This window comes from Astatotilapia calliptera, chromosome 7 (genome assembly GCF_964374335.1).
Source record: "Astatotilapia calliptera chromosome 7, fAstCal68.1, whole genome shotgun sequence".
Taxonomy (NCBI): domain Eukaryota; kingdom Metazoa; phylum Chordata; class Actinopteri; order Cichliformes; family Cichlidae; genus Astatotilapia; species Astatotilapia calliptera.
The window spans coordinates 8,082,123-8,109,248 of NC_137428.1; the positions used below are offsets into that span (position 1 = coordinate 8,082,123).

Below are 27,126 nucleotides of genomic sequence, written 5' to 3' on the forward strand. Positions count from 1 at the left end.
TCTATGGCTCTCTCTTTCAGTTCTTCCTTCCATGCGCTTACGTTTTCAATCAGAAGGCTATTCTCTAACTCTTTTCCCCTTGTTGACAGAATTTTATTACATATATGCAGAATTCCGTTAAATTCCCTCTTCAGCCATTTATTGCGCCTCCAAGTGAAGCCTGTCTGCGTGTCAGTAGTCACGCAGGCAAAAACCCCAATCTTAGACCGGTTCGTGTTGTAATCTCGCGTTATGTAGCGAGACTTCGGGTGTACCGGGCTCAGCAGACAAATGTCTTGCTCTTTTTAATGGGCGGTAAGTTGCCGGGTGCCTAGATATTGAAATAAAAACTAAAAGGGGACTTCAGAATGGAACCGTATTGTTTGTAATAGGAGGAAGTCGAACATACGCTGCTGTGGAGACATTTTAATAGACGCTTAGAGAGCAGACAGCAGAATTCTCATCATATCGACGCGTCTCGTTTCGCCGGCATCTTTCACTCGCTAACGTTGAAAATAGCTAGCTGAGCTGATGGACTCAAGTGGAATTTGTGCTTGTGTGTGAGCTTCACGGTTGTGTTAGTGGTGAAAAGTGTGCGTTGTACGCCAAGTGAAAGCCGTCGACTTTAATAGAGGCACGTGGTGACGTAGTAGTCAGGACTCGCGATATAAAGGCGATTCAGCCTTAGGTTAGTACAGGGTCAAGCTGTTCGGGAGAGGCGGACACATGATGCACCAGCAGGGCTCGTTGATGCCCTCTTTGCTCAGTGGTGTATTCTGCCAGTGTCGGTCGACAGACACACATCCAGGGGCCGACCCTGGTGGTGGAGGCAGGGTTCCCCCCTCCGTCCCTCCCTCGGATGCATCACCATCTAAACCAGTAACCCAACAGTCAGCCTCCGGCGTGTGGCACACCGACGAAGGAGAGCATCCATGTGACATATGTGGGGGTTCGGAGCAGGAGCACAGACTCAAAGTGCTCTTCCAGGTCCTGGATGTGAACGGGGATGGAGGCATCTGTGTGAACGACTTGACAATTGGGCTGAAGAAGTTAGGAGTACATCGCACTGAACATGAGCTCATGGTAAGTGGACACAGCTCGGATGCTCCGTTGCATGATATATAGTGTCTTCACTTCCCTTTTTGTGTGTAATAACAGAATTTCAAAGCATTTCCCACGGAAAGACACCACATTCATTGTAAATTTTTCATTTAAGAAGAGTGAACATGAATGCAGGGTGAGACAATGAAATGGAACTGGTGCTCAGAGTTATTTAAATAGGAGAGTAGGTAAGGGAGTCAGATGACACCAGGGCATGGCTTGAAACAACTGGAAAAAAGTACAAATGCACTGAACAAGCTTTGGGGTAAATACAGACTGACATGTCATTTAGTAACAAAGGATTTAGTTACTTGTACACCAAAAACATTAAGATATATCAACTGAGATAATAGTGATAGCACTGTCAATAAGCAATGCCATGTTAAAGGGTGTTAAATGGTACAGTGCATATTTTATATTTAAAATATCTCATACATAAGAAGTGCCAAAATACTAGGGATCTGCACAACTAGTTGACCAACCAAGTAATCGTTGCTATTGTCACTAATTGCTACCAGATGTACTAGTCGTTTAGTCTTAATTGTTTTACATTTGAATTGATACCCATGGCAGGTGTTGTGCCAAAAAGTGATTTCCAGTATTTGCCAAAAAATGACTGCTGGAACTTAAGCTATTATAAAATAGGTCAATCATAGTTTAACAAAGAATATCAAGTCGTTTAGAGCCAGAAAGTGCATTCCTATCACAAAGTAGCTGCTGCCATCAGTTTTTGGCAAAGTTACTTTTTTTATCAAGTAAATAAAGGCTATATAAGTGTCACTGACATTAGTGAACAGAGATTCTAACAGAGATCTTTAACAGAGATTTAGCAAAGTGGCCTCTTTGCTAAATTGTAACAAATATAACATCACAGTTCTATAAACTTACTTGAAGTGACCAAAAAAGACCAGATTAATGACAGTATGGGTTCAAATACACAGTCATAAAGATACTTCAAAAAGAGGTAATTTCATTATTAAATATATATAACCCCTTCATAAATTTACTGTACAATATAAAGCGCCTTGAGGCAACTGTTGTTGTGCTTTGGCGCTATATAAATAAAATTGAATTGAATAAATCCTATTCACTACAGTCTATTTACTACTGTAAGTAAAAATATTAGATGTTAAAAAAAAACCAAAAAACCCACCTAAAAACAATGGAAATCACTTGCGTCTTAATGTTATGCAGGCATCTGCCACCAGATGCAACTACATTGGTGAGAAACACATTAAATCTATTAATCTGGGCTTGATCTTTTTGTTAACATTATTATTATTGGGGTTTTAAGGCGAAAAATGAGATCACAGATACACGTGGTGGAAATGAGCTTTCACTGAAAGGTGGATAGTGTTACCCTTAGCAATAGGATGGGGAATTTAGTCAGGGGATCATAGTACAGCTGCTGATTTTCCACATCAAAAGGAGCCAGCTGAGGCGGGCACCTCCTGAGTAAGGTGTTCCAACCAGGCATGTTCTACCAGCAGAAAGTGCTGGGGCAGACCCGGGACCAGCTTTGAATAACTTTTCCCTGGATGAGCTGGAGGAGGTGGTACATATTTCAGTCGCAGTTTCTGAGTTTTTCGGATGTTAATTTGTCACATTTCAATGTGACAAATTGTTATTTAAAAAGAAAAGATTTCCAGACAAGGTAAAAATGCCCCCAAGACCAGTACCGCAGGAACTTTGACAACAGCTTGAGATGCAGAGGGAAATTGGGGATGAGACTGTGTGAGTCTAAAAGAGAGACACAAGACTGAAAGAATCCCAAAGAGAAGTCTCTGGGAGATGAAGTTGGTACATCAAAGCCCCGAAAGAACCAACTGACAGCTGAAACAGGAAACATATGATTCAACTGTGTTGTTGTCTAGAAACGTGCACAGTTGAGGTTCACAACCGTTTCACTTGTGTGTTAGTTGGTGAATCCTTGCTGATTGTAATGGTAAAGATATAGCTATGTATTTGTTGTTGTTTTTCTTGGAATACAGATAGCTTGGCTGTGTGCTACTAGGATAAATTCATTTTGTTGGCCTGCTGGGTTGAATGAAGGGGTTATGCTGTGTATAACTTGCAGTGGGGGAAAAAAACCCATTTCAACCTTCGTGAGGTAAATTCCACAAAATTTATACATTTGTAAAAAATGAAAATGTAACTGGTAATTCTATACCTTGTGTTTTGGGTCCCGGTGACCAATGAGATTCCTTTCCTAGTTCAGTTTGATACATGTTTCTGTACCTGAGTGACACGAGTTGATGTTATGGTTTTTTGAGTGAGAGGAGAGTTGCAAATGATGGCAAAGCTTTGTTGAACACAAGCATCTTGTTAAAAATTTTGTTTGGAAATCTGTCTTAATAATTGAGGTACCACTCTATGTTACCATATTTATGTTTTTTCAAATATTTATGAATTGATTCTTCTCAGTGTGACACACAAATTTTTCTCACTGTTTGCTAATAATAGTCTCTTAATACCAGATAACAGTGTCCTCCTAATACCATGTAACATGCTGTTCAAGATGGGATTCACCTTCAACAGCTAAATGAGAATGAAATTTCAATGTTTCTGAAGATAATAGTGAAATCCTATACCCCTTTGACAGCAGGAACCTTTCTTTAAGCAGATTAAAGTCGAGTGTTTTTACTGGAGTATTCTGTATAGTTTATTGCAATGAACATCTAGTTTGTAAATAGTGACTCTGTGCCTGGAAAGCCTACAGACAAAGACAGAACATTTTTGACTAACCATTAGAAGGTGTGACAGAAATTCTCTGTGACCAAACACTGTTGTGCCAGATGTCATGTCAGCATAAGTCACATATTTAACCAAGTCCTTTTGACTGAAAAGAATTATAAACACTGCATGGATCAACAAATCCAACCTGATGTGTTTGACACAGAAAAATTCTGCACTATATATTTTGTACCCAAGTTGTTTGACATATTTAACAAAAAATACATTAACTCTGGTGCACTGAAAACATTCAAGTTTATTGAAATAGTCCCAAATCACCACAACAGTTGCCTCAAGGTACTTTATAATCAAAGTATAGACCCTACAGTATTTGGGATAAAATCCTACAATAAGGCAATCCACTATTAAAACACTTGTGGGAAGAAAAAACTCCCTTCTAACAGGAAGAAACCTCCAGCAAAACCAGCCTCAGGGAGGGGGCAACTGTCCGCTGCAGCTGGTTGGGATTGAGAGAAAAGAAAAAAGAGCATATTGGGATTGGACAGAACACACACTATGGGGAAGAGACTGCACAAATCAGGCCTTTATGGTCAAATAACTGCTAAGAAACCAATACTAAGGAAAATCAGCAAGCAGAAGAGATTTGTTTAGGCCAGGAAACACAAGGAATGGACATTAGACCAGTGAATATCTGTGCTTTGGTCTGAGGAGTCCAGATTTGAGATCTTTGGTTCCACCCTCCGTGTCTTTGTGTGATGCAGAAGAGGTGAATGGATGGTCTTTACATGCATGGTTCCAACTGTGAAGCATGGAGAAGGAGGTGTGATGGTGTGGGGGTGCTTTAGTGGTGACACTGTTGGGGATTTATTCAAAATTGAAGGCACACTGAACCAGCATGGCTACCACAGCATCCTGCATGCGACATGCCATCCCATCCAGTTTGTGTACTTGGACCATCATTTGTTCTTCAACAGGACAATGACGCCAAACACACCTCTGGGCTGTGTAAGGGCTATTTGACCAAGAAGGAGAGTAATGCTGTACCAGGTGGCCTGGCCTCCACAGTCCCCTGACCTAAACACAATCAAGATGGTCTAGGACAGTTGTTCACAAACTGTGGTACGCATACCACTGGTGGTACTTGGGCTCCTTCTAGTGGTACACAGGAAGTCTCCAGATTAAATAATGTACCGTGTTCTGGCTGAGAGATTTCTAAAAAATTAAACAGCTCTGCTATCACTTCCGGCATAAATTAAGACAGGAAACTAAACCGAAATGGCGTTTGTAAGCTGGTATATAATTATGTGCTACAGCTGTGTTAGCATAATATGGACACAGTGAAGCTGGAGGATGAACACCAACTTTTTTCCACTCGATTAAAAAAAAGTTCAGTTTGAAAAACTGAACTTTAAAATGAACAGTGGTAATAGCAACCGAGAGAGGCTGACAGTGATCACTGCCTTGTTTTAGGGGCTTGTTTGGATTAAATAGAACAAGATACAAAGCACAACACAACAGCCCTGATAAACTCAGAGTAGTTTGTTCATATGTCAACAGTTAAATACCATATTTCCCACCCGCTGGATTGTTTTAATGCAGTACAGTTGTTATTATTTCCACTTATCACGTCCTGTTTATGACAGTTAAAATAAATAACATTTATATAAGAAATAAAATTGTCTCATGTAAGCTGTATATGGTGTTAAATAGACCTATACTACTGTACTTTAATGTCGGTCATGAGCGTAGTACTTTAAGAGCCATATATTTTATGAGGTGGTACTCGTGAAAAGTTTGAGAACCACTGGTTTAGGATGAGATGAACTGGAGAGTGAAGGCAAAGGGCCACCAAGTGCTCAGCATCTCTGGGAACTCCTTCAAGACTTTTGGAAAACCATTTCAGGTGACAACCTCATTACGGTCATTGAGAGAATGCCAAGAGTGTGCAAAGCAGTAATCAAAACAAAGGGTGGCTATTTAGAAGAATCTAAAATATAATACATGTTTTGAGTTATTTCACACTTTGTTTACTACATTATTCCATATGTGTTCATTCATAGTTCTGATGCCTTCAGCGAGAATCTACAATGTCATAAAGAAAACCCATTAAATGAGAAGGTGTGTCCAAACTTTTGACTGGTCACTCGCAGGGCGTAGGTGTTGTTTGGCTGGATTTTGTTCTTTTCATTCAGCAGGATTTCCTTACCCTCTGCAGGTACTTGGTGGTTGCAGCTTTCCTAGCGGCCTCTTCGTGGATCCCATTTGCCGTGGGATTCCCAGGTACTTGTAGCCGTCCTGGATGACTGCAATGCTGCCTTCTGGTAGTGTAAGCCCCTCAGTTCTGACTAACTTCCCTCTCTTTGTTGCCATGCGACTACAATTCTCCAGTCTGAATGACATTCCAATGTTGTTGCTGTATATCCTCGTGGATCAGTGAATCGATGTTTCGTTCACACCTGGCATACAGCTTGATGTCATCCGTCACTTGGTTTTCGCTCTCTCTGCAGTAGAATATCACTTCCTGTTCCTGTCACAATACACAATGGTGTTTTTGTGTAGCTTACCTGCATAGTAATTTAATAAAGAACTTTTAGAAAACTTTTTATTTTATAGTGTAATCTTCATGTGCTTCATCTGAAGCACACTCTCCGTGTATTCACTTGCTAATTTATGGTCACAGTATTCACTCACTGTCTTTCACTGGCTTAGCTGGTAGCTGACTCGCTAGCAGCATGGCCTTTCCACCTGTCCCTCCTGCACTTTCCTGCTCATTGCGTCAGATGTTTAGTTACTCCTCGGCCTCCCTTAGCAGTATTGATACTTGTAATAAATGTAGCCTATTTGCAGCTCTGGAGGCCAGGATCACTGAATTTGAGACTCGGCTTTGCACACTTGAAAAACCTGTAGCTAGCCCAGCTAGCTGACCCCCGGTAGACTGTCACGAGCAGCCGGGGAAACAGGATGCCTGGGTGACGGTGAGGAGGAAGCGTAGTCCTAAACAGAAGCCCCAGGTACACCACCAACCTGTTCGTGTCTCTAACCGCTTTTTTCCACTTTGACAGCAGTAATGACACCCAGTTACATCAATCAGTGTTGAGTAAAATCAAAGCTGAATCGGTGTGCAACTTGGCCAAAACAATGTTGAAATCTGTAGTTTTCTCTGGTCCACTCCCCAATCGGACCAGGAGTGACATGTTTACCCGCATGTTCTTCTTAAATTGCTGGCTAGGGATGGGTGTTGATAAGATTTTCACGATTCCATTTTCGATTCTGTTTAACAATTCGATTCTTTATCGATTCTCTTATCGATTCTTTTTAAAAAGGAGAACACTAAGGTCAAGTAGCTTAGAACTTTGTTTTATATCTTCTCTTTGAACAAGATAGAAATTTAGGAGTAGCATGGCCTTACAAACCCAACAGTGAGATCTTAAGAGATCCACAGCCTACGGCTCTTCAATGGGGTGTCACAAGGTCCCTGGAGGAAAAAATGGTAAATGTAAAATAATAAAATAAATATTCTTCTGTAGCAATAACAAAGTATAACATAAATTATTCAGTAGCAATTACACAAGAATATCCAGTAATGTCCCTGCCTACAATTAAACACATTCACTTACCGAAAATCAGGGGCATCTGCTGTGGCAAATGGGTGCAAGCCTTTTACCACAAACTTAGTCACTGCTCGGTGACATTCGTCTATCCTGGCCTGAAAGGAGACGCTACCGGTAGACTGCAGCGAGAACTGCCAGCATCTGAGCCAGCCAGACTCTGTCTGTCTCTCTCATCATGGTCACCTAAATGCACAGTAATGGAAGGTTTTGTAATAAGGCAGAACGCGCTAACATAATATGCACTGTTAGTTGATTATTTACCTGCCGCATTAACGGGAGAGGACGTGCAAACGTTACCGCTGCTGCTGGGTTGAGATTCACGAGTCCGGAGCGGAATTAAAAACACGACATTCATTTAAGGTCATCGCGTGTTTTGTGAGCAAATGCTTTTGCATATTCGTAGTGTTTCCTCCCTTAAATGAAATATCTACTTTGCAAGTATTGCAAGTTGCCCTGTTGTCATCCGTTCTCGTAAAGTATAATCAAACTTTTGAGTGTTTGAGGCGCTTAGGCGCCATGTTTCCTGCCAGGTAAATGATGCTCCACAACTTGGTGACGTCATTCGAGGCGACTGGAATCGATAAGGGAATCGTTTGCAAAAATGGCAAACAATTCCAAGGAATTGAAACAGTGGGAACCCTCTTATGGGACACTCCCAATAGGGCTTAAAATCTGGGACTATGCACCATTTGCTCTTAGAACTGAAGAAGCTTCTCAGATAGAGGTGAAACATCTTCAAGAAACTTAAAGAAGTCCAGTCGCTTTTCCAAGATCCTTAGATCAGTGGAAGAAATGTTTCGTTACTCATCCAAGTGACTTATTCAGTCTCAGGTGAATGGAGATTTCCCCAACCTTATAAACAGTACATTTTCATCATTTATGAATAGCAGATGTGTTGATGCATGCTCAAAGTTGAAGCTTCAAAATGCAGAGTTCTCAAGCAGTGGGTGAAATCAAGCTAGTTGCATCTACCTTTCAAAAACAAAACCTTTTTTCCAAACAAAATGGGAAGATGTAGTAATCCTACATCTTCCCATTTTGTTGTATGACAACTGGCTCCTGAACATTGATTAGTTACAAACAACAGACACAGCTCTTTTATTGGTCAGGAGATATTTTGGAGCATTTCTGCTCTTTCCTTTTCATTTAATCTGCTTTTGCTGTTCCTGAATGTAGTGATGGAGCTCCTCTCTGCAGTTAATAGACTGTTGTGCTACCTAGCTACGTACCATTACTCAGCATATTAAATAACAGGTTAAAATATTTCAAATGAATACCTTTTCGTTTCTGTCTATATACAGGTATTTGAACTGTTGTCATAGATTTCTACAATAGTAACCAGTGGACTGGGACGATGCACGTTTCTGTGATTTTGTTTGATTGGTTGATGTTAAGATACTTATAAATTAATGCCAGTTTTATCCTTCTATAAGCATAGAGATATTTTTTCTTTTCTGGTCTAGAGAGCCATGTTGACAGTGTGGTCAGTAAGGTAGTAAGCCAGGAAACGGTTGCAAGAAAGCAGCGTTTAATGCAGAAATAGAACTACTCTGCTTTGCCACACTGTAACTCTCCAAGCAGGAGGAACTATATACGTGCTGAGAATGAAAATCTGTTTGCCTTGGATGCTTCAGAATGCTTGCTTGATGCTGACAATGCTCTTAGAATGACTCAGAGCAAGTGCAGGAGGCTAGTGTGGGAGGGAGGAAAAGGAACCGTCACTCAGCAGATTTTCTTTACAGGGAGGGAGGTGCAGCTGAAGGGAATCCTGCTGTTTAGCCAACCCTATCCCTCTAAGTTCATTGACAGTCAGTGACATCGCTTCATTTCCGTGCTGCTACTCTGTCCTCTATTGGCGGAGACCCACATTCTGTGGTGAAGCAGTCAGACCTGCTTGTATGGTCTGCAGTGATTGGCCAGGCTGGGCTGCAGTGAGGATGCAGGTTTTGGAGGCTCTCACTGCTGCATTTCCCTGGCTGATGATACTGAAGCTAGCACAGTGGCAAATCCTCACTGTGTGTTACTGATTCTATTGCATTATCAGCATCAACAGAAAATATTTTTTGTCTGCATCTAACGATTTGATGATCCGTGAAGTAACTGCGCCTCAGAAGCAGTGTGGTAAGAGTTAGATGGGAGAACTTGGTTTTGTACTGCTGTAGCTTATGCTGTGATCCTGAGCCTGGACATTTTAATAAGGAAAAAGATGCACTTAGAATATGAGGCACTGAGTCTGAGAAGTGAGTGAAATCCTTTCTGCAGCCCCATGCTGTCTTTAGCTAGCCTTTCCACACTTGTAATACTAGTTCACCTCTCTGCATTTTGCAAGACCTATACTGTTGCCGTTGCTTTTGGTCTGAGTGCAGTCACCCAAATAGTGTGGGAGAGCCAGTTTGAGGATGCTGCTGGACATACTGAGCTTTCTATACCAGAGACTTTTTGGCAGGACACAATGTAAGCCTGTTGAAACCCAGCTGCCAGGAGAGAAACAGTCTGAGACTGCAAACAACTGCAGAGAGCTACAGGCAAGTCTTCAGGAAAGCACTAAAGAGTCCTCTAATGGTAAAGAAATCAGCAGGAATAATGTTACTCCAAAGAAGACCATGGTATTAATCATGATGGCACCACCTACAGATCTTCAACAGGTAGGATAAAGCTGGTAGAATAAGGTCTGTTTTCTAGACCTGTATAGCCCTTAGGCTACGTTCACACTGCAGGTCTTAATGCTCAATTCCGATTTTTTGATCAAATCCGATTTTTTTGTCTGCTCGTTCACACTACAAATAAAATGCGACAGCAAACGCGCTCTAGTGTGAACGCTCAAAGCGGCCCGCATGCGCAAAAGAAGATGTCACACACAACGCGCTCTGTTTAGACCCAGAGCAACAGTATTGTTTGACTGATGGCCTTAATATAAAGACTTCGGTCTTCACGTTTCCCAATTTTTGCTTTAAGTTATTTTGTTATTTACATAATAATGTAAATAACCTAATAATGATCCTTATTGCTGTTTAAGAGAGGAGCGGTGCTTCAAATGATAGCTGCAGATTTCTGTCAGAATCTGCAGATTATACAGTACAAATAAAATGTTCACGTTGTCTTCCCAACAGTTTCACTGACATCCACACTGGATGGCCAGGAAGCGTTCGCGATGTCTTCTCGGGCGCTGATAATTGGCTTCAGTCTTGTGTCGGTGACGTAAAAGGCGGATTTAATGCGACTTGACCGTTCAAACAGCAGTCGCTTTCTAAAACATCGGATATGTATCGGATTCAGTACCACATACGAAAGTGACCCAGATCGGATTTGAAAATATCGGATTTGCGCCGTTCACACTGTCATAGCATGATCGGATATGGGTCGCATAGGGTCAAAAAATCGGATTTGATGCGCTTTCGCCTGCAGTGTGAACGTAGCCTTAGTGAGAGTTACTTCACTGTTCAACTTTCTAATAATATTAAATAGAGACCTTCAAGACTGAAAAATAAACCCACTGTAGTCCCCCAAAATGCAGTTTCTCTTAAGAACACTTGGGCTGACTACCAACCATGATTTTGGTGTGCGTGTGTGTGGGTGTGTGTTAGTTAGTTTTTCTTTCTAAACAACTATAATGAGGGTGGATTTGTTTGAATCACAAATTTATACTTAGAACTTATATCACTATGACAAATATTATGCTTCTTTGTGGTAAAAACCAACCATGAGGTCTGTGCTTCAGTTTTGATGATTGAAATTCTTGCATTGTAATAGTCTGTTACTTGATACACTAGTAGGTATCAGAGTCTGCAATAGCAGAAAAGTACAGTTAGATGGATGCAGTTTAGAAATAAAGTCATTCTTATATGATCTTAAAAAAAATTTTTTTATTGTAAGGTAGACCCTACAATAATACATACAGAGAAAAATGTTGGCAACAGTGGGAAGGAACAACTCCCTTTTAACAGGAAAAAACCTCCGGTAAGTATGATTCAATGCAGAGGGGTCTATTAACACACAGTGAGTGAAACAGGTGACTGAAGAAGAAATACATCAGTGTGCATCATGGGAATCCCCCATTGCAGCGTAACTAAGGCAGGATTCAGGGACACCTGATCCAACCCTAACTATATGCTTTAGCAAAAAGGAAAGTTTTAAGCCTAATCTTACAAGTAGAGATAGTGTCTGTTTCCCGAATCCAAACTGGAAGCTGGTTTCATAGAAGAGGGGCCTGAAATCATTCTACTTGTAAATACTCTAGGAACAACAAGTAAGCCTGCAGTGCGAGAGTGAAGTGCTCTAATGGGCTGATATGGTACTATAAGGTCATTAAGATAAGATGGGGCCTGATTATTCAAGACCTTGTATGTGAGGAGCAGGTTTTTGAAATCAATTCTGGATTTAACAGGGAGCCAATGAAGGGAAGCCAATATAGGAGAAATATGCTCTCTCTTTCTAGTCCATGTCAGTACTCTTGCTGCAGCATTTTGGATTAACTGAAGGCTTCAGGGAGTTTTTAGGACATCCGGATAATAATGAATTACACTGGTCCAGCCTAGAAGTAATAAATGCATGAACTAGTTTTTCAACATCACTCTAAGACAGGATATCTATGAATCATTCAAGCATTAAATCATTAACACAATTGACTGGAGTTGGTTTAGAAAGTTTAATATGTAACAATGACCTCTGCCAATCAACAGTGCCAATGGAAAAGTGAAGATAGGAGTGCAGGCAGGGTGGAGTGGGTGGAGGCAAGTGTCACAGCTGACTTTTGACACAAGAATAGCAGCAAGAGTGCACAGTGAAGATTTCGTCAAAACAAAAGTGAAATCCAGGAAGGAGCAGGTGTACATATGAATCCTTATTCACCAGGTGTGTGATGGCCATATGAACCATTGTTAATGAAGGGTACCGTCTGTGGACCAGAACACAATGATGCTATCTGCAAGAGGCGCATAAATCTGCCTCACAGAGGCAGCATCACTTTGTGTGGTTTTCTGTGATGGTTTGTGATATTTTAACAGGGCCTACCATTGCTTTCAGCTCAGATGGAGCTATTATGGTTGCATCATCCAGCACTGGTGAATTACACCCCCATTGGGCTGTTAATTTCCCACTTCTTGTCTTAAAAGACCTCATACTACCATATCACCCCAGTAGAGCACTTTGTTCTCAGACTGCTGGCTTACTTGTAGTTCCTTGGATATTTAAAAGTAGAATGGGAGGCAGAGCCTTCAGGTTTTAGACTCCTCTTCTTCCCCTTGCCTCCAACCGGTTACAGCAGATGACTTCCCCTCCCTGAGGTTTTCGTTCCTGTTAAAAGGGAGTTTTTCCTTTATTTTTCCAATATGAAGTACCTTGATGATTTAGCCTACTGTAATTGTCACCATAAGTATATGGATATCACTTTAAATAAAAAAATTTGTCTCTTTTCCTTTTTCTGTAGGTCAGGGTATAATAAGTTCTTTTTTATAGTCCTCTATAAAGTTTCATTTCAGTATGTCGAAATCTCTGATGATAATGTAATTTTCAGTAAAAGGAGATACCCTGGTCAAATTGCTCTTCTGTGTCATAGCATGATCTCAACAAGATGTTTTTGCTGATTTAAAAAAAAAAATCTAACTTCATTTCGTTGTTTCACTTCACTTCATTCTTAGCATATTAAAACTTCATGATGGTTCAAGTAGACAGTTTCAGTATATCTTTTTGTGTGATGGTTGACCCCCCTTTCCTAATAGGAGGTGTCATCCATTCTTGTACCCATTACCTGACAGTAGATGGCATTTAATTGTGTTTCGGTTAAAACTGTTTCCTTGCAACCTTTTCAGTTGACCTGACAAGCTTTGGTAGCACTAAGCACCCTGGATAGTCTTAAATATATAGTAACCTGAGATGTGTGGTGGTTGTAAAATACACTACACTCCAAATCAAGTCAACAAAGCACAGATGGTACGAGGTAGGGGATTGTACACCCTAACCTCGACTGCTGTTTGTCAAATCACTCTTTCCACACAGATAATGCTATACTATTAGAGTGTGTCATTACTTAAATGAGCTGGCATCTAAATGATTTCTCTTTGTTCACAGAAAATAGTGAAAGCCGGAGACAAAGACCTGGATGGACAGTTAGACTTTGAGGAATTTGTCCATTATCTCAGAGACCATGAGAAGAAACTCCGACTGGTCTTCAAGAGTTTGGACAGGAAGAATGATGGTAAGGCAGTTTGTTAGAAATAGAATGCCTTTTATTGTCACTATACACATGTACAATGAGATACAGAGCATCTCCTACTTAGTGCAGACATGTGGGAAACGAAAGGGGACGAGGTGCACAGTTCTGCAGTGCCATATACATATGAACAGTATTCAAAAAATATCAAATATACAAATCGGGGGGAATTTAATTGTGTTGTCTGTTTACAGTGTGGGTTATTGCATGTAATTGTAATGGTAGTTGTGTAGTCTGTGTATAGAGGGAAGTTCTTAGATTGGGGGGTGGAACTGTGTTGTCAGTACATGTGTGAGTTCAGGGTGGTTATGGCTTTTGGGAAGAAACTATTCTTGAGTTAAAAGTTAAAGCAGAGTTTGAAGCATTTTCTGAGCAGTGCCAACAGTTCCTTCTGTGGTCATAGTTCGTAAGTATTGGATTCTTAAACCAGAGTGCTGAGCCCATGCTTGTTTTTGAATAACTGATAGGAACAGATGGTTTCTTTTAGACTTGATCTTAATCCTAAAGAAATGCAGAAGACATAGGATTGTGAATGAATTTGAATTGATTTTAATGTCTGTGAGAAATCGTTGCAGTAGCCATGGCTAATAACTTCTTGTGTTGCAGGTCGAATTGACTCACAAGAAATCATGCAGTCTCTGCGTGACCTGGGAGTGAACATCTCTGAGGAACAGGCAGAGAAGATTCTTAGAAGGTTAGATAATGCTGTCATCCACTGAACACATATCTATCAAAATGGTTAGGCAGCATCATTTTTTTGGGGTGTCACATTTGTGGTAATAAAGTTAGCGGCACTGTTTTCTTTAGCCTCTTTGACACGTGCACGTCTTGGATTAACTGGGTCAGTAAATGGAAATTTAACTTTTCATCATCACATCTGAAGCATCCCATTTCTGTCAAGAAAAGTACAGACAGAGATCTGCACATTTTTGTGTCCAGTCCAATTCCTGCAGTGTTGGGTATTTCAGGAGGTTACTGTCAGTGCACACCTGGGACATCAGCCTCTCCTTTACTGATAATTTCAATCTCTTCTGGGAACGCAGTCAGTTATTCAGATACAATGGCATACATCCAATTGGACTTTGAACAAAACTTTTTTCCTTCAATACTTCTGGTATTATCTACTCATGCATTCCTGTCCTTTGAACTACTCACAGTTTACAGTTGCTAATATATCACTATATAACTTTCCCAAACCGCTCTCTCATAATACAATAAAAATTAACAAGAGACCAGTCACCTACAAACCTCTAATACACACTGCTTTTGTAGACCTTATTGGAACACATCACCCATGAGGCATCCAGGAAGCATCCTTATCAGATGCCTGAACCACCTCGACTGGCTCCTTTTAATATGGAGGACTCTATCTCTAAGGGAGAGGCCAGCCACCCTTCTGGGAAATTTCATTTCAGCAACCGATGGCATGTCCATGTATGTGCCATGGGGTGAACGGAAAGATCCACGCTTTGTGTTTACATCTTTTTGCGGAATTTGTTTACCTGCTCTTTAATTGTTTGCTGTTTTAGCTGTTTGGTGGTTGTTGAAATGGCTTTGTGAGCTTTTAACTGAGATTCTGACTTTTCTGTGGATACCACACATGTCTATATTTAAATAACAGATCTGGTGGTACACCCCGATAAAGCAGATGTTCTCCCTCTCACCTCCAGTACCGGTGGCGTTGGGCTTCAACAAATTAATTATTTATTGCCTCTTACTTTCTGTAGTGTGAATGGCCATAAGGGGTTTTTAATCACTAGGAAAAGCTGCAAAACTTATGAAAATACAGTAAAGTCCAAAATTTCTGCTTATGCGGTTATGTGGTGAGCAGCAGATCAAACAAGTTAAGAATTATAAATGGCTTCAAGGGCACATTCGGACCTCTGAGACTCATTTAGACACATGCAGACATTTCTGCATCTCTGTCATTCAAAGAAACTTTGTAAATAGTTTATTTTATGCAATATTGAATACTGAACTGTAAATGTACAACGTTTTATTCAGTGTTTTCAGCAGCCTAATTTTATGCATTTAGTACTACTAGGGAGAACACACATGAGGTTTATGGACTGTACAACTTTTGCCCTCCACAATGGCTAAAAATAAAAACAGGTATCACAGCCAGGTAGGTGGTATTGTGAGCACAAACATAACTTTGTCATTTTTAATTCCAATTTTAATCAAGTCTTGAAAAGGAAAAGTGTTGTGGTGTTGCTGTCAGATTGTCCTGTGATTGTTCTGTTTGTCACTCCCGTCTCCACTCATGTTTCTAATTTCTGCTTTATGTCAAGGTTCAGTGTGATCATGTCTGTTTCCTCTAACCTCCTCCGTGTCTGTCTTTGTCTCCTTTTCTCTGGCTGATCTCAGAATAAGGAGGGGTCATATCTGGGCCCCTATTATGTAGTAAGTAGTAGCTTCTATAGTCTGCTTGCTCAGCCAACGCTGCACAAATCACCAATGCATAGTCAGCATGTCTGAGTGCTGACTATCAGTTTTCAGCTTCAGTGTATTCCAGTGACGTAAAAATGCAACATTTAATTGTAATGATACAGGTTTAGCACAAATCGCTAAAGAAAAGCATCCTGCTACAACAAACTGCATCTGAATCCATGGAGGCAAATGTCTAAATTACTGAGAATAAACAGTGCATGTGAGCAAACTGCTTGTGTTTCCTCCTAAAAGCATCACATCTCTTATACTCTGTCCGCTGTGTTCTCTCTTGCATGTGCAGTATGGATAAAAATGGAACAATGACCATTGACTGGAATGAGTGGCGGGACTACCACCTCCTGCATCCAGCTGACAACATCCCTGAGATTATTCTTTATTGGAAACACTCCTCGGTACACACTCCTCCTCTCCATCCTGTAGCAACACAACAATCACAAAGCAAATCACGTGATTTCCACTTGTTTTTAATTGTGTACATATTGTATGTGATGGGCATGTTGACGTTTTGATTAATTTTAAATTATTGAAAAAATAACAAAGGAATGTTCAAATGAAAAAAATTGCCAGTTTAATAATAGGATAGTTTATATATAGGATATGAGGAAAATTTAAGTAATAGAGACACTAATCCCACTTGAATAAGGGTTTTTCTCTTTTGCTTGACTGGTATTTTCTCATGGTGTTTCCCTGTCAATGCTGTAACTTATGTGTCCAGGCTAAAAACGGCTGCTTCCTCCACAGATCTTTGATGTAGGGGAGAGTCTGATGGTTCCTGATGAGTTCACAGCAGAGGAGAAGAAAATGGGTATGCTATGGCGACACCTAGTGGCTGGAGGAGGGGCTGGTGCAGTGTCTCGAACTTGCACAGCACCACTGGACCGTCTGAAAGTTCTCATGCAGGTAAAACACAACTATTGCAGTTTTCATTTTTCTCAGTTAAAGGAGAAGACGGCTAATAAGCATTTCATCGCACTCGCCCAGGTTCACTCCTCCAAGAGCAACAGTATGCGCATCGCTGGTGGCTTTTCTCAGATGATCCGAGAGGGTGGTGTAAGGTCTCTGTGGCGAGGCAACGGGATCAACGTCCTCAAAATTGCCCCTGAGTCTGCAATAAAGTTTGTGGCTTATGAACAGGTACACAAAACCAAGCGTTAATGGAATATGAAAGATAAAAATATGTAATTTGTATTTTTTTGCATAGCTCATAGCAGAGTGAATTTGTTTGGTCTGACTTTTATGTTGCTGCTAAACAACACTGACATCTGTCCATCAGATTAAGCGACTGATGGGAAGTAACCAGGAGACGTTGGGCATCACAGAGAGACTGTTGGCCGGCTCTCTGGCTGGAGCGATCGCTCAGAGCAGCATATACCCCATGGAGGTGAGAGAACAATGAACACAAAAAATAAAGCAAGACATCAGTTTAACAATAGCTGTAGCTAGGCAGCAACTTATAACTTACTGTATGCTGAAATACACTGGACTGCTCTGCCATTTCAAATTCAAATTCAAATTTTATTTGTCACACACACACAACCATACACAGTATGACATGGGGGTGAAATGCTTGTAGCTGTACAATGCCCGACCATTAAATGACAGAAGAAAAGTTTTACAATATTTACAATTTACTACAAAAATTTACAAATTAACTTAGGAATTTACAGTAAAGAATGTGCAAATAGCAGAAGAGATTATAAAGATAAGGATTATAAATTATAGGAATTATAGGATTATAGGAAATGTGTGGTGGTGCGTGTGGTGACGTGTGTGAGAGTCCAGTCTTATAGTGACGTGTTTGGGAGAGTCCAGTCCTACACCTGGTTCAGGCCCCGAATAGCCTGGGGGAAGAAGCTCCTCTTCATTCTCTCTGTTTTGGCCTTAAGGGAGCGGAAGCGCTTCCCAGACCTCAACAGTGAGAAGAGTCCATTGTTGGGATGGGAGAGGTCCATCATAATCTTCCTAGCTTTGGACTTGCACCGCTTGGTGTAGATGGACAGCAGGTCAGGGAGCTCTGATTGAATGATGCGTTCTGCCGAGCGCACCACCCTTTGCAGATCTCGTCTGTCCTGCTTGGTGCTGTTCCCAAACCAGGTGCAGATGTTTGACGTCAGGACGCTCTCGATGGTGCAGGAGTAGAAGTTCTTGAGCATCTTCAGTGGCAGATGGAAGTCTCTAAGTCTTCTGAGGAAGAAGAGATGCTGACGGGCTTTCTTAACCAGGGTGTTGATGTGACAGGACCATGACAGGTCCTGAGTGATGTGGACACCCAGGTATCGGAAACTGTCCACTCTCTCCACTGGCGTGCCACTGATGATGAAGGGTTTGTAATTCCTCGCCTGCTTTGTAGTGAAGTCCACGATCAGCTCCTTAGTCTTGCTGATGTTTAGGAGGAGGTTATTCTCCTGGCACCAGGTCTCCAGGTTCCTAATCTCCTCCAGGTAGGCCGTCTCGATGTTGTCGGAGATCAGGCCCACAACAGCAGTGTCGTCAGCAAACTTGACAATGGAGGTGGTGTCGGATGTGGCAACACAGTCATAAGTGTACAGTGAGTACAGCAGGGGGCTTAAAACACAGCCCTGAGGCACTCCAGTGCTGAGTGAGATGGAGGGGGAGACTTGTTTTCCCACCCTCACTGATTGGGGTCTGTCTGTGAGGAAGTTGAGGATCCACTGACACAGTGATGAGCTGAGTCCTAGATCCGTCAACTTGGTGAAAAGCTTAGAGGGAATTATTGTGTTGAATGCTGAACTGTAGTCCACAAACAGCATCCTAACATAATTCCCTCTGCCAGTGTCCAGGTGACTCAGGGATGTGTGGAGCAGGTGAGATATGGCATCGTCTGTGGAACGATTAGTCCGGTAAGCAAACTGAAGTGAGTCGATGGTGGGAGGAAGTGAAGAAGTGATGTGATCTCTCATCAGTCTTTCAAAACACTTCATCACAATTGAAGTCAGTGCTACTGGACGGTAGTCATTGTTGCAAGCGGGCTGTTGTTTCTTTGGAACAGGGACAATAATGGACTGTTTGAAGCACGTGGGAACCACAGCTTGGGCCAGGGAGAGGTTGAAGATCTCCGTGAACACCGGTGCTAGTTGATCAGCGCAGGCTCTAAGGACCCGGCCAGGGATTGCATCTGGTCCTGCTGCCTTCCTGGTGTTCACCCTCCTGAAGGTGTTCCTCACGGCATGCTCTGTGATGACGAATGCATTTTCTTCACTGGTGCACTCCGAGCGCGAGCAGCCGTTTGTTGTTTTAATTGCTGCGGCGTCGAAGCGAGCATAAAACGTGTTCAGCTCATCAGCCAGTGAAGCATCGGCATTCATCATTGAAGAAGCTGGTCGTTTATAGTCCGTTATAGTCCGCAGTCCTTTCCACAGGCTCCTAGAGTCGCACTGTCGTAGCTGTGACTCTAGTTTTTCCCCGTAGCTCCGCTTTGCCTTTCGGACCGCGCTGCGCACGTTGTAGGACGCAGCCTTGTATAGGTCCATATTACCGGAGACAAGCCCTTCATTGTAGGCAGCGGTGCGTGATCTCAGAGCGTCGCGGATGTTTTTATCCACCCACGGCTTCTGGTTGGGAAACGTTCGGATGATAGTTCTTTCTGCTGTGTCGTCCGCTAGTTTCCCGATAAATCCCACAACCGCTTCCGTAAACATGTTGATGTCATCAGAGCTGCGCCGAAACATGTCCCAGTCTGCGTCATCCAGTGCGTCCTGCAGAGCGGCCACCGATTGGTCCGTCCAGCGAGCGACCTCCCTCCTGATTGGTGGTTGCTGCTTTAGCCTTTGTTTGTAAGCAGGTATGAGGAAGATGGCGGAATGGTCCGATTTTCCAAATGCCGGCAGGGGTTGAGCCTTGTAACAGTTCTTGAACGGGGTGTAGCAGTGGTCTAATGTCCTCGTGCCCCGGGTGGGGCAGTTGATGTGCTGGTGAAGGTTGTGAAATGTCCGTTTGAGATAGCGGATTTGTGTGTTTTGCATGATGCCCATGCAAGATTATCGCAGATATAGCAAAAAGTGACGAAAAAGTGGAGAAGTTAGGGCAGAGCATCCAGCACGGCAGCCGACCTCACCGGCGCCATTTTGTTCTCGCCATGGAAGCTCCTGGTGCTGTTTTTGTTCTTCCAGAAGAGGTTTGGAAATGTGGTTCTTCATTCAGAGTGTTGGTGACACTCTGCAGCCACATTCTGGAACTTTACATGGTCTGACTTATTTGTTGTAGTTCCTAAACACTTCCAGGTTTCAACAATACCACTTACTCTTGATCTAGAAGGGAAGAAATTTCAACTAACTCGTTCCAACACTGGCATCCTGTTATTTCAGTCAACTCTTTATCTTTCACAAATTCTTTGTAAAGGCAAATTTCACAGTCAGTTCCTTGGCTTTATGCATCTGCAATGGGGCTCAAAACACCTGAAATTAAAGATTACGATGTGTGGCCCAATAGTTTCATCCATATAGCGTGTCTCAGAACCTCCTTGTCTTGTGACTGATGACCTTCAGTGTGAATATGTGGTATATGGGAATGAGGTTCATAACATGAATTTGAAAAATGTTAATTTTATTTTTCCTCTGGCTTGTTATGTTATTGTAAGTACAACTGATTCCTGGGTGAGAAGTGCAGATTTTCTGTTTTTTACAAGGTGTGGCATTACTTCCTGTGCATTCAGGTCCTGAAGACACGGTTAGCCCTGAGGAAGACGGGTCAATACTCGGGCCTCCAAGATTGTGCTAAACATATCTTCCAGAGGGAAGGCGTGGCAGCTTTCTACAAGGGCTACATCCCAAACATGCTGGGCATCATTCCCTATGCTGGCATCGACCTGGCTGTGTATGAGGTTTGCTACTATTGCTGGGTGATAGTTTTTTGTTTTTTTGGGGGGGGTTTATTAGTTAAGTCTAACCTCTATGTTCACCTCTCCTATGACAGACTCTGAAGAATTCGTGGTTGCAGAACTACGCTACAGATAGTGCTGATCCAGGAGTGTTTGTGCTACTCGCTTGTGGCACTACTTCCAGCACATGTGGACAGTTGGCCAGCTACCCACTCGCTCTGGTCAGGACTCGAATGCAGGCACAAGGTCAGTCACTGGAGAGCTCAACAGCACTGCATAAGACAACAAAGATATATACACACACACACATGCACACACAACTTTGTACAGCTGTTTTGAAGAGGGTCCACATGGTTATTATACCAGGTTTAATGCTGTAAAGTTGGAGGTTTTAAAGTGAGAGTCTATGGGGATTGACAGCCTAAGGTTAAGGCCTAAGGCTGCTACAAGAACTGTTGGGTTTCTGCGATTAACGATGATTTGTGAATGATTAAAGTTTTCTTCTCATAGCGTATTATTAAAAATATTACCCCAAATCTTTTAATTTTTGTATTCATCATCCCCTCTGAATGCAATGTTTTGTTCTCCATTTGTATTTATTCAACGTAGACAACTTAACAGTCACCAAAATTTTTATCCATAGCAGAATTTTGGAGCAGTTACCACTAAATGTAGAATAAAGAATTTGTAAAAGTGCTGTAGGCACATATTCAGGATTTATTGATACAAATACTGGTTTGAGGTGTAAAGGACAAAAGTAAAAAGATGTGTTTGATGTGTTGTTTGATGGCATCATCTTCCCTTTGTTCCTACAGCTTCTCTGGGAGGAGGTCCTCAGATGAACATGACAGGACTGTTCAGACACATTATTAGGACTGAGGGAGCAATAGGACTCTACCGAGGCCTGGCACCCAACTTCATGAAGGTCATCCCATCTGTCAGCATCAGCTACGTGGTCTACGAGTACCTGAAGATCACGCTGGGAGTCCAGTCAAAGTGACCAGGGAGGCAGACAGAAGAAAATAAGTGGCCAAAGGTTTTTTTGTTTGTTTGTTTGTGGTCTGAAATGACCAGCTACAGTTCAACATATTTTAGTGCAGAAAATGAAGGACAAAGCTGAGATGTGTGATTTGAAGAGAGAAAAAACTTGACTGAAGTCATGTCTGTTAGTTGTTCTCTTAAGCTTTCTTTTAGCAGCTCGGTGGTGTTTCAGCACCTGTGAGTCTCAGTTTAACAAGTGTTTACATGACTCTGAATTACTGCTAGAACTGGAACATGTGCCTGCTGCTGAGTACTGTGAAAGGAACAGTCCTGCGTCTCTGGAAAGGAAGAATCTTGATCCTGGTGGGCTTTGCTCAGTCATGACACTATATCATCATATTGCTGTCAGCATATGATATCATACACTATCAGCTTTGTCTGTGAAGCTGTAACTGGATTTAAAACGGTAGATAAATGGTCGATTTGGCTGCATTAAAACGGAGATGATACAAACAAGAGAAACTGGTTTACTTTAAGCTAAAATCAGTATATAATGAAATAAAGGATTAACGTGATCCAAAGTGATTAGGGCCATTCTAGCAAATACTAATTACAGAACCAAGGGAAGTGTTCACTATCCCTGAGATTAAAGTAATAAGTATTAAAATAGGCTTAAAATAGTTATTATCGATGTCCTATGAAAAGTTATTGCTGCAAATCGAGGAAACCAACTCAGACAGTGAAACTGCGACTTGTGCCATTGGTTAGTGAAGTCTCATTCTGATCCCTGAGCTGAGAGTATTTTTTTCCATTGGCATCTTGGTGTTTTGAAACTTAGAACAATCGTTATTTACAAGGTAAGGTAAACTTCATGTTGCGTTCAATATGACCTGAAGCCCATAAAGGAAAGTGTTCACTGGGGTCACATAAAAAGGGTGCTGAAGGCCGTTTTCCCAAAGACCTGTAAATAACCACAAGTCTTTGCAGCCAGAAGAATGAAGGAAAAGGCATTAAAAAGAAAGCAGGTTTAAGGCACTTTAGCACTGACTTCACTTTTCAGACCAAGAAGCTGTGTCCATATGTCACCCCCACAGTATCTTTTGTATGATTGATGTGGTTTCTTGACAACAAAGAGGGAAAAAACAGACCATAATTTGGTCTGATTATTTTTGATGTGTGTAAATTTTTTTCTTTCTTTCTTTACCACTACAATCATTGAGAATATCCAAGTTTTTTTTTTCTTGCATACTTGTCAGTCCAGGTTTTTTCCATTTAAAATCATTATCCACTGTCATTTACGTCTGCTTTTTGTTTTTTAAATGTAGAATGGCCCTAATAAGGACTCTCATATAAGTTTGCAGAGGAATTTCACAGAAAAATAGGAAAAAAAATGAAACAATGAAACAATAACAGAACGATCATCTAGGGACTTTTCGACACGCTGGATAAAGAGCTCTGTTACATTCAGTCTATGGTCATAAACAGTGAGATGGAATCGTTTGTTTTTTGTATTCAGTTTTGTTTTAATTTCGGCAGATACAACATGATCTGACCATAACAGACGTATTGTGCAGAATTCTGTTCTGAGAGAAAGAAGGTCACCACAGCAAACAAAACACTGCTACAGGGAGAGTCACTGACCCAAGAAATTAGCATTGTTGAGCCACAAAGTAGTAATGCCCATGCAGTGAAAAGGTTTGCACTCATAATGCAAATCCAAAACAACAGACACCTCTGCATTAGTTTTTCAAATTGAAAAATGCTTAAAGCAAAACCTTTATTGACTTCCTCTCAGCTGAAGTTGAAACTGAATGTTGTGTTATCACACTGATCTTATTTTGCTAACATGTCCCAGAGCGCTGTTTGGTTTCTCAAAAGCTTCACCTCTCAAAACTGTAATGGAAATTGATAATTATAAATGAAAGCCATGTTTCCATTTTTATATAAACACTCCATAAAATAAGTGGTACGGCGCCCAGGCGGCACTCTCCACCTGACTGATGTCTGTATTATATGATCATCTCAAGAGTGCCTTGTGTTACACGCATAAATCCACCTGAACACTATAGGATAGCATTCCTTTTTTACTTTAAATGTATTTACTACTGTATTCATTTATTTATTTTTACAGAGAAGTCAAGATGATTGACTGAAACGGTGTGAAAATGTTATTTAGTGCTTTTGCTGTTTTCACAGTACTCATGATAATGGTGGCAGAATTTTTATTTTTGGCTTTAACATACCTTCAGTTATACAGAAGCCCAAAATGTTTCAAATGTAAACAGTGAATCAAATTGGATAAATGCTAAATTGTTTAAAATATATATGTTATAATTCTGTATATTCAGTTTTCTATTAGATTTTTATTTAAGTACATGCAATTTTTGCTTCGTATTATTCTTTTATTTTGTCAATTAAGTCAGTGACATCAATCCTGTCAACATACAGAAAAACAGCAATGAAAACATTTCTCTCTCCTTGGCAATAATGAGTAAAGCCGTGGAAGTGACTGAATTAACCCACTGAGATTAGCTCCTGCTGTACTGGTTCTTAATGTAAGTGTTAAAGATATTGCGTGAGGTTTGAAAGAGAACAAGTTCAAATCTCTGTACAGATGATAGGTTGTAAAATAACACAAGCACCTACCTAACTATAGGCTATACTGGTAATTTAGAGGGTTGCATCCCTGGCTATGTAGCTAAATAAGTATGAAGATGATACTGAGTCTATATTTATTTATAGCAGCATCTACATAGACGTGCTAAAGGGCACTAATTGCACTTGCTAACTAATGGATAGGCAAAAGGGCAAGGAGCAAAAAAAAAAAAGTCAAAGAACGTACAAATTCCACTATTATATAAAATGTTTGAAACAAACAGGGAAGAATGCTAAATAAAAACGTTTTAACATGTTTAACAATTTAGTTTTTAAACCTGTTTGTTATAAGTCTTAAAATGTATGTAATGTTGAATATGTTGGGCCTGACAACATAGAATTCATATCTGTGTGTATCATTGTTAGGATGATAAAACACTACTAACCCTACAAACACATGACTTCAGCTTGGAAGCGAGAGAGATGCAGTGTGGACAGGTGTTCATCGTACTGATTCAAGTGTGTGTGCATAGTACTAGAATAAACATGAAGAAGCCAGTTGCCCTGATGTATAAAGCAATGTGCTAAACAATTTGTGTGTTTCTCTGGTAGAGCTGCAGTCCCACACACTGGACTGTCTGGTTGTGATCTTCAGAATGTGGGCTGCTCTCGGGAGCTGATTTACTCCAGCAACATGTCTGCTTAAGTCATCACTTTCTAGCAGATTATGGGCCTACACTTGCTTATAACAGCAAAAAAGTGAACGGATGACATTTACTTTATTCTTAATGTCAGTGACCGTTTCATGCCTTTATTATTGGCACGACTGGTGTGTTTCGCACTCCTTGCTCAGTTATTGCATATCATGCATAAGGCGGTGACACAGAATGTCATTGTGTGGCTGTGTGTAAATGTTTTCTGTATTTCTACAGTGAAAGGTAATGCTGCAGTGTCTTAAAAGTAACCATGTGTTGGCTGTATGCTGTACTGACCAACAGCCAATTAGGCAGACCCAGTGGAAGTGCTACCTATACAAACTAAAGGCTACGCTATTCATAAATGGTGGCCTAGTTTACAAAATATATACACTTTATATATATTTGTATTTTATTTTATTATGCTAGCTGTAAGTGAATGAGTATGTGAGTACATGTATAGTAGTTTTCTGTTTGAAGCCCCTGCCACTCAAAGAGTGTTGAGTTGAGACAAATATTTATGCTTTAATGAGTTCAGTTGTTAAATAAACTAGTTCATGACTGACTGTTTGTCTTTTTTTGGAAACTTAAAACATAGACATCCTAAGCTCCTGTAAATATGGAACTGCAAAATGAATTTGTCACATCAAGCTCCAGCAGTGGAAGACGTCCGTGCATAATTGTTTGGCAATTTGTAATTGTGAAGACGAATGTTATTGTTGAACAAATACAAAAGTGTCAGTCAATCCACAAAGAAAACTGGCCTTTGTGTTTTCCATGAGGGACTTGATCAAAACATCAGGATGCAGTGCACCGTTTGATGTAATGAGTGTCCAAACATTGGGATGTAATTGGACAAGCATGTATTAGCACACATTTTGATCACTTATATTATAACTAGTACATAATATGTAACCGTCGTCCCCATTTCCATGTCCTTCACCAAATTTTCATCAAAGCCATGACTTCTGGGTTTTTAAGATAAATATGTGACTTTTCACTCCGACTCTGAGGTAGGGACCCAGGTTAACATATCCTCACTCGCTGTGTTTGACTCAAAGGAAGCTTAATTCCTAGTGACAGTAAGAGAAGACTTTCAAAATAAGAAGCACCTGCCGCAAAACAATTTCACTTTCACTCAGACATTAAAAAACTAATCTGAGGTGCTTTCAACTTGGGATTTCTGGTCTGGTGACTTAGATGAATTTATCCTCAGCAGCAGTGGTGACTCTTGGTCATGTGAGCCAGTTTCGTCATAGCACTTGATGGGTTTTTACCACTGCACTTGGGGACACATTCAAAGTGTTAGCAATTTTCCATCTCACTGACTTTCAGTTCTTAAAGTGATGATGGCCTTTGTTTCCCTTTACTTAGCTGATTGGTTCTTGCCATAATATAAATTTTAACAGTTGTCAAATAGGTCTGTCAGCTGTGTACCAACCTGATTTCTGCCCAGCACAACTGATGGTCCCAGCCCCACTAAGAAGACAAGAAATTCCACAAATTAAACCTGACAGGCACACCTGTGAAGTGAAAACCATTTCAGGTGACTCCATCATGAAGCTCAGAGAGAGAAGACCGAGGGTTTGCAGCGCTGGCAACAAAACAAAGGGCGGCTACTTTGAGGAATTTAAATATAAAACGTATTTATTTATCAGTTGTTTCTTTTATGCATAATTCCATATATCTTGCTTCATATATTTGATGTCTTTAGTTTGTATCTACAATGTAGAAAGTAGTAAAAAAAAAAAAAGTAAGAAAAACCGTTAAATGAGAAAGTGTGTCCAAACCTTTGGATGTTATATTTAACTATCTATGAACTGAACCAAATTAGTTCCTCCCTTTACCGTAATGCCCAGTTACACTACAAAACAACTTTAGTCTGATTGGGTTTTTCTGTTGTTTTTTTTAGTGGATGCGGCTTTAACCACAGTGTGCAGTCAGGTGATCAGACGCTGACTTAACAGCTTTGTC

The 27,126-nt window shown here is 40.9% G+C and overlaps 1 protein-coding gene across 1 annotated transcript; it reads left to right on the forward strand.

Moving 5' to 3' along the window:
- The first annotated feature begins 232 nt into the window (after positions 1–232).
- Positions 233–22,384, forward strand: slc25a25b (solute carrier family 25 member 25b). Its single transcript, XM_026172715.2, has 10 exons — positions 233–1,062; positions 13,452–13,578; positions 14,200–14,287; positions 16,325–16,436; positions 16,786–16,944; positions 17,026–17,178; positions 17,318–17,425; positions 20,717–20,884; positions 20,977–21,127; positions 21,697–22,384. The coding sequence occupies exons 1-10, from the start codon at positions 706–708 to the stop codon at positions 21,879–21,881; spliced, it is 1,608 nt and encodes a 535-aa protein (XP_026028500.2). The 5' UTR covers positions 233–705; the 3' UTR covers positions 21,882–22,384.
- Positions 22,385–27,126: the final 4,742 nt, after the last annotated feature.

Excerpts from the sequence above, each read along its gene's own strand:
- slc25a25b (XM_026172715.2), top strand. The coding sequence starts at position 706 with ATGATGCACCAGCAGGGCTCGTTGATGCCCTCTTTGCTCAGTGGTGTA. Across the intron at positions 14,288-16,324 it reads GCAGAGAAGATTCTTAGAAG|TATGGATAAAAATGGAACAA; the intron begins GTTAGATAATGC and ends TTGCATGTGCAG. Across the intron at positions 21,128-21,696 it reads GACTCGAATGCAGGCACAAG|CTTCTCTGGGAGGAGGTCCT; the intron begins GTCAGTCACTGG and ends TTGTTCCTACAG.